This window comes from Limanda limanda, chromosome 16, assembly GCF_963576545.1.
Source record: "Limanda limanda chromosome 16, fLimLim1.1, whole genome shotgun sequence".
NCBI classification, from domain to species: domain Eukaryota; kingdom Metazoa; phylum Chordata; class Actinopteri; order Pleuronectiformes; family Pleuronectidae; genus Limanda; species Limanda limanda.
The window spans coordinates 23,204,922-23,220,490 of NC_083651.1; the positions used below are offsets into that span (position 1 = coordinate 23,204,922).

General features: G+C 42.3%; 2 protein-coding genes across 2 annotated transcripts in view; both read right to left on the minus strand.

The window, feature by feature from the left end:
* Window positions 1-519: 519 nt before the first annotated feature.
* Window positions 520-6,606, minus strand: umps (uridine monophosphate synthetase). The gene is made up of 10 exons (XM_061087946.1): window positions 6,344-6,606; window positions 5,308-5,461; window positions 5,050-5,174; window positions 4,774-4,961; window positions 4,567-4,664; window positions 3,645-3,805; window positions 3,448-3,565; window positions 3,148-3,323; window positions 2,953-3,067; window positions 520-2,178 (listed from the first exon to the last, which is right to left on the minus strand). The coding sequence occupies exons 1-10, from the start codon at window positions 6,491-6,493 to the stop codon at window positions 2,000-2,002; spliced, it is 1,464 nt and encodes a 487-aa protein (XP_060943929.1). The 5' UTR covers window positions 6,494-6,606; the 3' UTR covers window positions 520-1,999.
* A 1,471-nt stretch (window positions 6,607-8,077) lies between these two features.
* Window positions 8,078-15,569, minus strand: part of LOC133021190 (fibronectin-like) — a 36,739-nt gene continuing 29,247 nt past the window's right edge. Inside the window, exons 36-48 of the mRNA XM_061087945.1 lie at window positions 14,726-14,813; window positions 14,263-14,538; window positions 13,882-14,073; window positions 13,684-13,773; window positions 12,662-12,770; window positions 12,328-12,547; window positions 12,008-12,178; window positions 11,687-11,825; window positions 11,353-11,520; window positions 10,162-10,287; window positions 9,882-9,988; window positions 9,584-9,703; window positions 8,078-9,233 (exon numbers count right to left, since the gene is read on the minus strand). Coding sequence (XP_060943928.1) covers window positions 9,165-9,233; window positions 9,584-9,703; window positions 9,882-9,988; window positions 10,162-10,287; window positions 11,353-11,520; window positions 11,687-11,825; window positions 12,008-12,178; window positions 12,328-12,547; window positions 12,662-12,770; window positions 13,684-13,773; window positions 13,882-14,073; window positions 14,263-14,538; window positions 14,726-14,813 — 1,875 coding nt within the window. The 3' untranslated portion in view covers window positions 8,078-9,164. The remainder of the gene's footprint in view (window positions 9,234-9,583; window positions 9,704-9,881; window positions 9,989-10,161; window positions 10,288-11,352; window positions 11,521-11,686; window positions 11,826-12,007; window positions 12,179-12,327; window positions 12,548-12,661; window positions 12,771-13,683; window positions 13,774-13,881; window positions 14,074-14,262; window positions 14,539-14,725; window positions 14,814-15,569) is intronic.

Below are 15,569 nucleotides of genomic sequence, written 5' to 3' on the forward strand. Positions count from 1 at the left end.
ACAATCACTTGATTAGAATTGTTTTTATTTTAGAAACCCATGTTAAATGTACTATAAATATATTATAAAATTGTTATTGCATCTTTTATTAGTGGTTTCTAAAATTGTTTTAGCAAGGTTTAGAAATGTAAATAAGGATATCATTTGATTTAATAAAAATGTTCATTATTTCACATTTCATGACAGATATATCAAAACCAATAAAACGTCTGAGAAAACCGGAATATTCATTTCAACCCTGTCACCCAATCTTTCAGAAATACACAAACAGAGCCTCAAGATTCAAATGAACAGTATTTGTGCACTTAAGGTAGTTAATAATTGTATGATTCCTTAAAACCGGACTTTTATTTTAGCCGGGTCCATTTAAAGTTGGGTAAAATCATGAAGAGATTTCTTCACTTATAATCCACAGCTCACCTCTGCCATTTATCCCATATCCAGATCTACTGTACATCGAGTTAAGTACGATACACTATTAACAGTTGAGCATCATTTAGAATTAAATATGAAACAATGTTGAAACAAGAAGTTTTTATTGAGTTCATTATACAAAAAAAGTCACTGCATCTTCTTTTAGGAAACTTATTGGCACGGAAAACCCAAACTATAAGCCTCTGTAGGAGAGGAAACTTCATATTTATCCATTGAATGAAGCAGAAAACCACAAACCGTTTTCACTGCATTCACATGAGGTCTAAATTCACTACAGTTGCAGCCTCAGGTCTGCAAAGTCTTTCCAAGGGGGAGGGGTCTAAGTGTAGGCAGTTCTTTCCTGTTTATCAACTTGTCTTTTGGAGAGAGTAAATAACCAGTGGGCAAACTTCTTCCACACTTGTTCTGTCAGCTCTTTGATCTGAGAGTCACCTGAGAAAGATTAATGCCTAAACTAAACTTCTTTTACTGAGCAGCGTGGACGGCAGTGGAGTTAATTGTGTCAGTTGTGAATCTGGCTGCAGTCAGATTTCTCCTGTTTTGGGATTCACAGTAATCAGAGGAAATAACCTGATCATACAGACAATAATCAAACTGATGGAAAAGGCTGAACTCCTGTGAAGCAGACGGTTCCGTCATGTTCTCAACGTGGTAAACCACACACCATCATTTCCATTGTTGACCTATAAAATTCATAACTTTCAAAAAAAAAATTAAGTCAAGATTACAGTTTGTTATTGAAAACCCCGGCATCCATTAAAGTAACACGCTCAAGCCATTTAATCAACTTAGTACTGATGAGCTCGAACTGAAAAATGAAAGACTGTAACTAGCACAGATTAGTGTCTGTGATGTGGAAAATACAGCTTCAGCAACTCCGAAGTATTACAGATGCTCAATTGTGTGCTATAAAAAAGAACAGAGCCCCAGATATTAACGGAGTATTATACAACCGTTAACAGGCATTTCCCATACACACCCTTATTTGTTCTGCCAAAATTTAGTGTAGTATTTCAGCAATTCTACACAAAGCACACAAAGGACTTGTGCGCTATTGAAAAAATCAAGTGTCAGTGGAAGAGGTGATCTTTGTCAAGGGAAAGACACCTGGACTGATACTTTGGTATATTTTCTAATTAACAAGATTAGTAATTAAAACACATTTTATCCTCAAATTGAAGCATTTTGCTGAATCTGGATTGAACCTGGTCAGACGTTCCCTCACCTGATCAGGTGTCAGGTCGGGTTTTGCGGCGGATGAATTGGAGGGAATCAGAAAAACACACATGTAAAGCAGCTTCTTTAAAGGACAGGATGGAACGACAGCATATTTTTACAGTAACGCGTCTGATCCCAAACATCTACGTCTGTTTGTGTAGGAACAGTTTATTTTGCATTTAAATGTGAAAGTGTACATATTGCTTCTATGGAAACAATCACGTGCACTCTGGTCTATGTGGACTATGTAAAAAAACAAACACTCCCAGGTCATCTGCATAGCTAATTATTAGAGTTGTTATTTAAGTTTTAGAAGAGGCGTAATGATGACACGACTCCCAAGCTCCTATTGGCGGCTTCGACTCAGGCGCTTTGTGTAAGCATCCCAACCCGACTTTCTGTACGACTCGGCAGCTTTCAGCCTATCAGGAGCCTCCAGGACACCCCGTCCCACGATGATGATGTCAGAGGCTTTATTGTGGATAACTTCCTCTGGGGTGGAGTACTGCTGGCCCAACCCGTCACCTGTACGAGAAGAGAGACCCAGAGAGATGGGATGAATGACTGAAGAGGAGCAGAGAGCGAGGGACAGGTTGTTGGGCACTGGCAAGAAAATCCTGATTTGATTTATTGTGCCATAGCACCACCTACTGTTAAAGATGAGTCACAACACAGAAACCAGAATTGTATGTCTGCCAACCAGTGTAGTTTCTGTCTTCATGCCAAGTTTCACTTTTTCGGAATTAACTTTACAATATCAACAATGTCGTTTAGACACTTATGGTGACTAGTTATACAAGATATATAAAACAACTCTGTTTCAAACTCCACTTTTCTACATATGTATTAACCTAGTAAGATTCAAACTACTTGTGTCATTCATGTGTGTGTGGTTTCTCATTGCAGTTAATGAATAAAGGATTATATCATATTAGATTATAATATTTAATACCAGTTTCAGGTATCTACAATTTCATTATGACTCGTCGAAATTTAAGTTGATGATATCTTCAACACCAGTGTTCAAACTTGATTTAAGGCATCTTGAATTGAAGTAAATTTAAGAAATGTTGCGCTTGGATTATGATTAGTCAGAATTACATTGTAGATATCTGAAACTTGAATTGTCATTATACTTAAGTTAAAGCGGTTTATAATACATATAGAACCAGCATTGTGCAAGAAGTGAAGTGATGTATTTGTGGCATCAATGCAGGAGTTCACTGTTTCTTTTCTGATACTTGGAATGTAAATTACACTCAAATGAAACAGAAAGGTTGAAAAAATGAGTCAGTTCACCTCCAGCCTGCATCTGCACCCCGGGGGTCATGTGGATGAACTCCGGCCTGGTGCCCACCTTGGAGCCACAGATGAAGCCGATCACAAAGTCAGACTGCTCCTCCGCCATCTTCAGCTGCGAGCACAGAGAACAGAGTTAACCACCGACAACCTGTAGCTACTGGAGATGGTTAACATACGGAGAAACACACGTACCACTGCCTTAGTGTATTCTCCAGTGGCCAGTGAGCCCTGGGAGCTCATCTGCGCTATGAGCAAACAGCCTCGGCCCAGACTCTTTCCTACAGCACTCAGACCCTTCACCACACCGGGCCCCGGCACCGCATGAGCATTCACAATGTGGGACCAAGATGAGATCTGGTACAGACCACCTGGAAGACAGGGAAACACAAGCACACTGTAAAGCAACTTAAACATTAACAAAATAAAAGTTTTGTGAGATTTTCTGAATAAGCCTCATACAAATTCAGACTAAAATTCACTAGATCCTCTAACCTTGGTACTGATGCTTGACCGTGTTCCCAATGTCGGCAAATTTGCGGTCTTCAAAGATGAGGAAGTTGTGTTTCTCCGCCAATTCCTGCAGCTTCTGGCAGCAGTCCGCCGTGTAGTCCTGTCAGCAGACATGACACGGTGAGTGCATTTGTCTCCACAAAGTTCTCCTTTGCAACAGAGCGGTTCCACTCCTTTACCTCGAGGATGTCCACATGCGTCTTCAGCACGCAGATCTTGGGACCCAGAGAGTCGGCCAGCTGGAGAAGCTCCTGGTTGCTGGTCACGTCTGCCGACACGCAGAGGTTCGACCGCTTCTCCTCCATGAGCGTCAGCAGCTTGGAGGCCAGAGGGTGAATGTCTGCGGGAGGGAAAAGAGGGGAGAGTAGAGGTAGAGATTTATTTCCACAACAACATTTCTAGAACAATCATGGAGTGGGGGGGGGGGGGGGGGGGGCGCCTCGGTCGATCAGCAGGAGGCAGAATGTAATGTTTAAACTGTGCTGCCGAATGTGTTTTAGTTTACAGTATATCAATGCTTGCATCGGCCCTTATGGCTAAAAGCTCTCAAATATCCTGGTCTTTCCAAGCTGACATTGTGAGGAAAAAATTCATCTGACCCGTTGTCTCACTGCTGTGGCCTTGGCAAACAGGGAGTTTGCCACAATGGACGGACGCAGCAGATAGACACAGGAGGATTTCATGTCTTTTTTCATATTACGTTTTATGAAGCACCTCTTTGTATTGGTTCTGGCTTTTTTGAATTTGCGGCCAGTTGTTCCATTTTGAGCCCCCTTGCTTGTTGTATAAACTCTGCAGAGCTTATTATTATAAAGACTCAAAAGCAACTCCAGTTTGAGAATTTCATTATTTCAAAATCTCAAGATGAATTTCCATCACAACATCTTTATCTTTCCTCTCTTTTTCATTCTGAGATGTTTGCATTTCTCCAGTTTTACGTCAAACACCATCAACACTCAATCGCTGTGAAGTTTCCGGAAACTTTCACGCTGTATCTACAAGCACGAACAGTTCAGGAAAATGTCCAGAGCAACTGACAGGGACATTAATCTCAGGAAAAGGTCTGGAGTTCAGTGCAGGCCTGGAAGCAGCTTTAGTTACTTGGCAGCTTGGCTCTGTCTGCGTAGCTCAGCTCCAGCTTCTGCTCCACACATGGCTTCTTGGTGGCAGGAGCCTCATTGCCGTTCTCCTCCTTGGGCCTGGAAGGGGCAAGTGGCAAATGTCACTTTGGGACGGGCACGTCAACACGTCAAAAACACAAACCTGCACATATGTGTCACTAAAAAGGGAAAAGCTGCACAACTGTACCTGAAAGTGTTGTTGTCCAGGATGAACTCGCGGACGCTCTGGGCCGTTTGGGCGTCGATGCGTTCGGCTGCCTGCAGCACGTTGAGCAGCTTGAACATGGAGATGATGGGATGGAGGTGGATTCCCCGAGACGCCAACATCTGCACGGCGCCTTGCTCTCTGTCCATGAGGACGATGGCGTCTGTCACCTTGACAGATCAAGCAAATATTAGAAAAATAACAGTCTCTTTACTTCTATCACTGGAACATCCCCACCACTGTATTTGGATACTGAACCTTGAGTCCCTCTTCGTAGAGGACTTCAGAAGTCTCCATGATGCTGGTGCCGGTGGTCACGGTGTCCTCGATGATCAGACACGTGTCCCCCTCTTGATACGACCCCTCCACCATACGCCTGGTCCCTAGAAAAAGAAGAACACGAGGAAGCTTAGCAGTCTCTATTATGAACTCTGGTCACCTATCTAGCAGAGAACTACACACTGGACCTTTTAAAACCCGGGTCCATTGATTCTGTCCTTCCCTCTCAGCACCCACCGTAGTCCTTGGCCTCCTTTCGTCTGATGAGCATGGGCAGTTCATTCCTGGAGCAGATGATCGTGGCAATGGGCAGAGCCGTGTACGGGACCCCGCACACCGAGTCAAACTGGAGACCCTCTTCTTCCACTCGCTGGTAGATGAGACTCGACACCTGAGAGTAAAACAAGGTTTACAGCAACAAAAAGGTCAGAATGTAACCATCAAGGGACAAAGACACAACTAATGTTACATCTTTCAAGGTCAAACACATTTCATGATCACGTTTAAAATCCATACACTGGATGTATTACGCTCAGACCTCACAGGGAAACAACCTCAACAACTACAAATCTGGTTCTTTACTGGAACCTTTTATTGGATTTCATGTACATTCTGATTATGGCAGGTTGAGCTTGATCATAAATACAGAGTTACCAGTTTATTGAGTCAGCTTGGACAATTTCTTGAATGTCAGTGCAATAGCCCTTTTCATTAGTATGTTTTATCTAAATTGTGGTTGTTTTTACCCTAAAATGGGCCATTTATACTTAAATACTTTATATTAACATTTAAAGCGGGTCCTCTGTACCGAGGCAGTAGCCCAGACTGGACAGACAAAACACCTTTTGAGTTTTTAAAACAACTGAAGGTACCACAGGTTCTCTTTCATGTTTAGAAAGGGAGGGTGGTGTGAGGGATCCAGCTGCAACGTGCAACTCCACCACTAGATGGCACTGAATTCTACACACTGAACCTTTAAAAAAGGCATATTAAGTCTTGCATTAACCAACAGCTGCAGAATCCTCCAAGTACATCTATTTATAAGTCTGTTTAGTAATGAAGGTGTCATGGTTCCTGACCAGAGTTTTAACAGAAGTGCCCCAGCGTGTTGAGCTGGTAAACAACCACGTGGGCTCTAATTATAACTCCCAGGGCGGATATCAACACGGATGTAAGAACAGGTTTTCCTCAGGCAGCAGTGGAGCAGCAGCATGAGTCACGTTATGGAAACACGGTGTAAAGGCATGGAGGATCATCAGGAGCACGTGTGTACCTGGTTCATGAGAGCCGGATGGGACACCAACACGCGCAGGTCGATGTAGATGGGCGTCATCATGCCGCTCTTCAGCTTGTACTGACCGAACTTCACCGCGTTCACATCGTGCAGCTTCAGGATCAGACTGTCGAGGCACGGGTTCGCCATCTTCTCGTCTGTTGACAACAAGAGATCTCTCTCTCTCTCTGATTTCACTCTCTCTCTTACTCTCTCTCTCTAACTTGTGTCCCGAGCTTCGCTTCCACAGCTGCAGCAACAGTCTCAACACTTCCGCTCAGGTTATTTTCAGAATAAGAGATTTTTTGGAGGATGTCGACATACTGAAGTGAATATTTTATTCAGACCCCTAAGTCCGAGGTTTCCTGTAACTTAGCTTATTTAAACAATGTTTTAAAAAAATACATGGGAATAAGACAGAGAACAAAACAAGCCAGAACAAAAATAAGAAAGATTGCCCTAAAGAAAATATTAAACAAACAAATCTATTTCATTAAACAGCTTTAATTTATTATGTGACAAGCATCAGACAGAAAAATGATAATGCCACTGAATTGTAAAGGAAGGGGGCGACAACCAAGAAGAAGAAGAAGAAGAAGAAGAAGAAGAAGAAGAAGAAGAAGAAGAAGAAGAAGAAGAAGAAGAAGAAGAAGAAGAAACGATGGCACGACCAATCCTTTGACAGTTTTGCTTCAAAAATAACTCAAATTTTTAATTAATTAATCATCTCAACCAGTTGTGAAATCATTTATTCAAATTAACCAACTTCATCATTCATTTGGTTTGTTATCTAGTTTATACATAAATATTTTACGCCATTTATTCTGAAGGAGAGAAGCATACGTGATGTCACCTCCGGTATAAATCTTTTTTTTTTCCAGAATAAAAGTTAACCCTGCAGATTTGTACAGTTTGTCCTCCTGATCCTTTAGCTGCTACGATATATTGATTAAGATCACGTCTTTAAAACACCTCTGTCCATTAGGACATTAGAATAGATGTGGCTGCCTCAGCTACGTTTCACAAGGAGGGCTCTGGGTTTGGAGTTCTCTGTTTGCCCTCCTGTCTGTGGTGCTGTGACAAAGTGAACCTTGATAGTCTGTATCACATGAGGTTAAAGGGCATGTTGTCATACACTGCAATCTGTTGCCTCCCATTGGGTATAAAGCTAAAATGTCTCTACTGTATTTCAGGCGGTTTGGTTTGCATATACCAATGCATGTACCATGACCAATAGACTTTCCTCTGTTCACACAAAAATAACAATTCACTTATTATCTTCTCACCACTATGTTATATTTCCATTCTGTGCAATAACAAATAGATTTATACTCCTTAGTTTGTGTTTTGTTTGATTTTAAACTTGTTTTTCATATAAATTTGCTGACTTTCAGCAGTAGCCCCTCTAGTTTTGTTGCTTTCCTTGTAAGAGTAAGCTTCCTATTCTACTATATTTTATTAAATTGTGTAATTGGCCTTATTGAATCATTTCAAAGCTCAACCTGCTGCTTTGGGTGATGTTATACCATTAATAATTAAATTGATCGTTACCATTGACCCAGTAAATTGGTGACCATCAATGACTTTATGTGATTACGAGTACTGTCTATATGCTCATTATGTCATAGGTGTGCATGAGCCCCCCCCCCCCCCCCCCTTTTTTTACCCTCCCAGAGAGAAAGAAAACCAAAAAGAATTGTCTTGGATTTTTATTAAAAAGATTAAATCCACAGTAGTTCAGAGTTTTGGCACCAACAATATAAAAAACATGTTAAATCAAAAAATAAAGTGTACACCCCAAAATAGCATTGAACAAAATGCCTGAATAAAAAGGGATAAATAAAAAAATACAAACATTTATGTAATTAAAAATGCATTTCACTTGGAAATAATGGTGATTCTGTTTTTTCTTCCCCATTCATTTTTGAAGCAAGAGTCCAACTTTTGGTTAGTCAGCTTTGGCTCTATAGATTGTAGATGTGCTACAAGGCAATGCTTTTAAACACACACACTCAAAGGTAACAGTGCTAATCTCTTTAAGAAGGTTTGACGTTTTAATTTGTAAATCAGAGAGTTATTAATGACCAGTTGTTCTGCTCATATCAAGAGAGACAGGACACTTCTACATCTGTAACCCCCTTCATTATAAAGAATACAAACTGACGGACGAATTTTATTGAGAATCTGATCAACTGTCATGTCTGTCGAGGTCAAACGAGTTGAGACAGGATCTGTAACAATAGTTCCGGGCAACAAGGCATTATTATTACTACCTTAATGTCTTCTGCATTCACGTTAGTCACAAAAAGACTAAGAATAGATTGTGGGAAGTACATCAGATACTACAGTTATCATCAATAATGGTGGTTTGAAGTGGTGTGTTCCGTTTTGTTCAAAGGAAGAGAATTGTGATGGAATGTTCTGAAATCAAATGAAGTCAAGAAAGTACCAATGCAACAGTAAAAATACACAACAATACTGCATCTGGAGTGTGTGTTTGTGTGTGTGTGGTGAGTTTGGGTTGGAGGTGACAAAGCAGCAGGACTTGTGTGCGCTGATACTTGTTTCATTTGATGAAGAAAATCCATGTTTTTGGTGAAGAACATGAAAAGTTGTAAAGGTCTTTGAACAGGCACAGTGGTTGGTGTTGAAAAGTCTTTGTTAAGGCACTACAATTTAGTGGTGGTGGTGGTGGTGATGGTGATGGGGGGGCTTTCAGGCAAAGATCTAATGGAGAGGTCTTTACATGACGGAGCAGGAGGAGGCTTCCATCCTGAAAGGGGTCTCGCGTTTTCCTTATTCACTCACACTCCTCCCGGCTCTACTCTGTGGGGCTGAGAGCATCGGCCAGGAGCTCGGGCCTCAAGCATTCGATTGGACACTGGATGTTCTGGACGGCAGGAAAGAGGGAGGAGCCAGGAAAGAAGGAAAGGAGACGAGGAGAGGATTAGTTTTGACTGGATTTACAGCAACATTTACTTTTTGAATCCCTCTCAATTAATGTTAAAAACAAACACATTAGGGGTCAGAAATATAAAAATCTACAGTGATTAATTGACTCTTCGCCTGCTTTTGGTGAATAGTTGATCCTAACTACTTTAATATGCAGTAGTCGTAAATGCCTAAATGTACAAACATGATATTGCTGATATGCAATCAATATTTAGCAGAATGAAAATTCAACGAAAGGAGAAGATGAAGTCACCATATTAAAGGTCAAATTCAAAGTGAGCCACTAACCAGTTTGCGTAGAGAGTTCTCTCTGTACCGGTCGTAGACATCTGAGCTGACAGGTTGCAGGAGGTCGGCGTCTACATCTGTATGTGGTCCTGGTCTTCTGCAGTTCTCACAACGCCAGCCCTACAGAGAGATGAACACACACAAACACTCAGGCCACATGGTTTCCATCGTGCTACACAACTGAATGCACAGAGAAAACCAGAGTTTCTGCCAATACTTTCCACATTATCCCTAAAGCAGCACAGAGGAGGTTTGTGCTCTCAGAAAAAACTGCACACATGCACGGTGTGTTACCCACCTGTTGTCCTCCGTAGCAGGTACATGTACAGATGGCGCCCATATATTCTTTCTGCCACTGGTTTCCCACTTGGTACATTTTTCCATCGTCGTAACATGTCGACTCATCTGCAGGAAGGAAAGATACATATTGAAATTCTGCTGTCGCCTGCTGGAGATCTAGAAGTTTGAGTTAAAAATAAAGTGTAACATTAAGAGTGGAGTAAGTTAATGTAAACCAAAGTGAACCGGAGAGAAGTTAATGTCAGGAGGGATCCTCAGTGTGTCGTGTGTTTACTTACGGGGTTCACACTTGAATTCTCCCTTGCCATTTCCCATGCAGGTGCAGCTCATCATGTGACCATTTTCCACTTGGCGATCCCACTTCTCTCCGATGCGGTAGTTGTTGCCGTTGTCGTGACACCACTCTGGAGGAGGAGAAGAAGCAGGGAGAGGGAACGAAGGAGGGGGGAGAGAGTTCGAAGGAAGCGAGGGAGTGAAGATAGAAATACAAGAGGAAGAGATGTAGAAGTGAGGAGATAGGTAATACATTGGAGATGAAGAATAGAGCAAATAATGGATAAAATGAGGGAAGGGGTGTGAACATGGGAGAGAAGTTTGGGTAAAGTTCAAACTTGTCCCCTTCAAACTGCAGCGACAGATTCACAACATTCATCTAATTTCCACACAGCACAGTCAAAATTACAATGTCTATAAAACACAAGAATAGGGAATTCATCTTCCCTGGACAAAATACATTTCAGACAGCAGATAAAAGACACACTTAAGGACAGTCACAGTCTGAGTTTCACTGGTTTCCACTTGAATTCGCACGTTCTCGCAGTTGGAGATAAACAGAGACGAACAGACAGTGTGATGACCTAAAACCATCGCTGGTGAATGACGATGAACTCAGTTTCTGGTATTGTCGTGTTAGCTAAGAAGACAATACAAACAAAACTGAGGCTCAGGTTAGCTAATTAGTTAAGCTTAGCTTCCCCTCAAGGCAGGGTCACACATACACAAATATGTATATGGAGACATAGCCTTTAGGCCAGTGTGAGCAAACCACAGACACAACTGCTTCAGTGAACATGAAGCAGTTTAACTGGTTGAAACATGTAATACATTGTATTTTACATTAAATACAATGTATTCAAGTAGTAAATCGTCTGGTTGCCCACACTGAGATCGTATTACTGCATGTTGCTGCACATAGAACATAAACTGACAAATTCTATGTCTTAAACACCCCAATAGTTAAGGAATTTATAATATGTATAATGCAAAATGTTTTCATTAATAAATAAAGTATTTAACTAGTCCATCTTATGACTCAATGCTCGTTAAGAAAGTCTTTGGACATTTTATAATTCCCTCTTATAAATTCCTTTTGTGTAAATCCCATAGAATTATTTCACTTCTAATTCCATGTTGTGCAGTTGGGTGTTTTTGCAAAGCATGCAGGGTTGGTGTGTTATTAAGCCACTCACTGGATGAATCACACCTAAAGTGACCACTGCCCAGGCCGAGGCAGCGGCACCACAGCTTGAACCCGGTGTCTGACATGCGCTCCCACTCGGAGCCCAACTCGTGATAGGTGTGCGTGAACGTGTCGTAGCACACATCCCGGTTGCCGGTAATCGGAACGTCACCTGGAACTAAGAGAGGGAAGAAAAACATGTTTAGAAAAGGACGAGATGATCTGGTTTACCTTATTCCACGGTTATCACAACAATGAAACAAATATACTATTCATGGTAAAAAAAAATGTATGTGTGAAAGTCAAGCTTATTGTGCCGAAAGAGAAATTCTCCTCGTGTGTACCAGTATTGCCAACGGTTACGACTTCCTCCAGAACCTTCTCTCTAGCCCCGCCCCTCATGGCCTCCACCACAACGTTGTAAGACGCTCCAGAGGTCAGGCCAATCAGTGTGGCGCTGTTAGACGTGCCAGGAAGACGCATCTATACGGAGGAGGACAAAGTTAACGAGGGGCCTTTACATTTCCAGCAGTAAATACATGTGTGTGTGTGTGTGTGTGTGTGTGTGTGTGTGAGTGTGTGTGTGTGTGTGTGTGTGTGTGTGTGTGTGTGTGTGTGTGTGTGTGTGTGTGTGTGTGTGTGTGTGTGTGTGTGTGTGTGTGTACCTGGAAGCTCTGCTCCTCCATGTGAGTAATGGGATTACAGGACACCTCATACTCTGAGGTCTGAGGAATGGGCTGCCAGGAGATGGCTGTGATCGTCTGTGCTTCCTGGGGCACGTCTGTCTCGTTGTCAGGGAAACCGAACGCCATACCAGGCAGAGGACCGTCGCTCACCTACGACATCCAACACACAGCGTATAGACAGAGTGAGATCATAACATCACAAAGACAGTTTAATAAAAGATTCAACAGCGTATATATTAGCTCCCCTGCAAAATGTTGTATTTCTGAGATTTACATCTGATCATTTCAGGCTCACACACCTTGACCAGTGGAACTCTGTTCCCGTCAGGGCCTGCTAGAGGAATGTAGATGAGTGGCTCTCTGAGAGTGGGTCTCTGGCCCTCTTTGGGTCCCGTGTAGGGGACATTCAGTCCATTATTGGGGCCAAGGTTCTGGTACTCTGTGTAGATGTGCTGGCCCTGCTGGCCTGGCTGGTATTGACCACTAGTGCCAGCCAAGTGCACGTGGTTGTTGTTGAAACTGGACACAGCAAAAGGAGAAAGAAGAAAGATGGGGAAAAGGGGTAAAGCATGATTAAAAAACATTCTATACGTAAATCATTTCAGGTAGTAGCATGAATGTACAGGTTCTTACATCTGGTCAGTGAAGGTCTCAGGAACATCCAGGATGTCTGTGCTGGGTCGGTAAGGAACAGGAAGCTGAGGCAGCTCAGGGACCAATAGCTGATGATCTGTGGCTGGCTCTGATTGGACAACAGACACATGTATGCCAGCTGTTAGCAGTCAGCAAGGCAAAGCAGAAATAATTGTATTTCCACTGTGTTACAACCAGAGGAGGAATGTCCATCTGGTTTAATGTAACACTCATGAGGGAAAACCAGACTCCATCAGAAATGTAGGATTACATAATGCAGTTGGTGAATCCAGACCATAGAAACAGACTGATATTAAAATGTGTATTAACATAATTTTAATGCATTGCTCCTCACACTCTGAGCTGTAACGTGGCTATGATAACACTATAATGACATGAGTCTGACACTTACAGCAGTTTATCTGCAGAGCATTTGGGCCTGAGGACAGAAGCACCATACAGCAGGGGGCAGTATAGCATAACGGCTCAAACTTGTGCAGTGGTTGTAAGATCATTTATTTATTAAAACAGTCATGGTGACAAATAAATCAAATCTAAAGCAATGGAAAGATGAGATATATCTTCAAGTACTGTTCATCTTCAACCACCTTATATAAAAACAGCATTCTAATGGGTAGTTCTGACTCATTCACTTTTTCCATTGTCTTTACTTTGAAGCCTGGTTCAGAGAAAGCTGTTTGCTTTTTTCAGTCAGTAAAATACCAAATTCCCTCTGGGAAACAATGAAGTATTTCTGTTTCTGATTAAACTTTGATTTCATGGTTTTATCAAAAGTTTTGTGGAAAGTCTAAAAAGCAGCTCTTTTTTTTTATTTCTCAGCCACAGTTGGACTGAACAACTTCAGAATGTCATGATTTAAGCTGAAAGGGTGAAAGGTACAGCTTTTTATCCATTTCTCCAAAATAAGAAACTACATTCTGACATTTAATATCTTAACAAAAGAGCAAGTCACACTCAGTCACACAGCGAACCGACCAATTCATGCTAACAGTTGTACTTACGTGTTCTGGCTTTGCCCACTAGAGCTGTGCTTCTCAAAGCGTTCTGCAGTGCAACGATCTTAATGACATACTCCGTTCCTGGTTTCAGACCTGTGACCAAACAATACAATAATTATCAGTGGGTTTACTTCTTATTTGTAACATTTTAAAATCAATATATTTGCATGTACTGAGTGTCCCGTGGATCTGTGCACTCACCACTGACTATGGCGTAGCTTTGGCCTGCATGGGGCCTGGGGATGACTTCTCGAGGCAAACCCCCCGCCTCCTCGTAGGTGACGTAGTACCCAGTGACCCCCGGGCTGCGGGACGGCTCCCAGGTGAAGGAGATGCTGCTCGGGTTCAGGGAGGTGAAGCGGATGTTGGTGGGCGGGATGACCAAAGGTTTAGCTGGAAGGAGGCAGAACAGTGAAGTAAATACTTTGAACAACTCTTTCAAAAACATGTTTGGGCAGAAGTTCTAGATAATCAGCAGATACCAAACTCAACGCTAATCACACGAAATACTTTAAGTGTTACATAACATCTGCAACCCTCCAAAACACTGACTGAGACTGCAGGGCAGGGTTTGCTGGGTACCTGTGGTGGCGGTGAGGGTGAGGGGGGCGCTGCGTCCATTCCCTTTCAGAGTGTAGATGTTGATCTTGTAAGTAGTGCCAGGCTCTAGACCTGTGATGGAGAACGAGCGCGAGTCGGGTCCGATGGTCCTCTGGACGGGCACGTAGCCTGACGTGGAGGATGTGGGTGTGGCCTCGACCAGGAAGCCGGAGATGGTTTCCGTCTTGGAGCGCCAGGTCAGAGTGATGGAGGAGTCGTTAACGTCGGAGATGCGCACGCGGCGAGGTGGGCTGATGTCTTGAGGAAGATGAGGAAGAGGAAAGTGAGAGTGAGAAGGCAATGAACAAAACAAGGAATGAAAGAGCGTGTGTACAGGATTGTTGTTTTCTTATAACTAAACTGAACAAAGTTTAAGCATCAACAACACCATCTCAGTGTCTTCCTGTAGGACAACTATGTGTAAATGTTTAAGTTAGAGACTCACTCTCCAGAGTGGCGACCTCCACTTGGACTGGTCTGCTGGTCAGAGAGTTCTTCAGGGCGTAAACATTGACCTCATACGTAGTTGCAATCTAATGGAGACGGAGGAAAAGAGAAAATAAAACATAAGACATGTTGCACAATCTCCACAGAATAGAGTTGCAATATCCCGGCTGCTGCCACAATTACCACTGTTATGTGCATGTTTACATGTTTGGATCCACATGTATCAGCCTGCCTATGTATTACTTTTATTCCTGTGAGCGATGATCGGGGAGTTTTCATGCCTCCACGTGTGTGTTTGTCACGGCATGTCTCAGGTGCATTAGAGGGTACTGTACAAAAGAGGCTGGAACTTTACAGTAGGATTAGATTGTATTTTTTATCACCAAGGAGGTTGTGTTTTCACCTGTGTTTGTTAGTTTGTCAGTTTACAATATTACACAAAAACAAAATTGTGCAGAGAGGGGACATGACCCAGGGAAGAATCGAGTTAATATGGACTGTTCACTCTCTTTACTATTGCAAGATGGGTTATTTTGCAGCATTTTCAATGATTTCTAAGATAATTAATTCCTTGATCTTGATGAAATAAAAGCATGCACATTAAGTGGGACATAAAATCAACTTGTAAATAGCTGAAATGTATCAAAATATAATCAACCAGTGAATATTTTGTTCGTCTACTGGCTAGATGCCCTTAAGGCTCTTATATACTTCTACCTATCCGTTTCTAGGAGAGGGCTCGACGGAGGTCGAAGAGTCTTTTTGATTTTTACTAATCCGACCACTGTACGTCGAAAAAAATTCACCGCCAAACCCATAGGTGGCGCAACGGAAGACGAGCT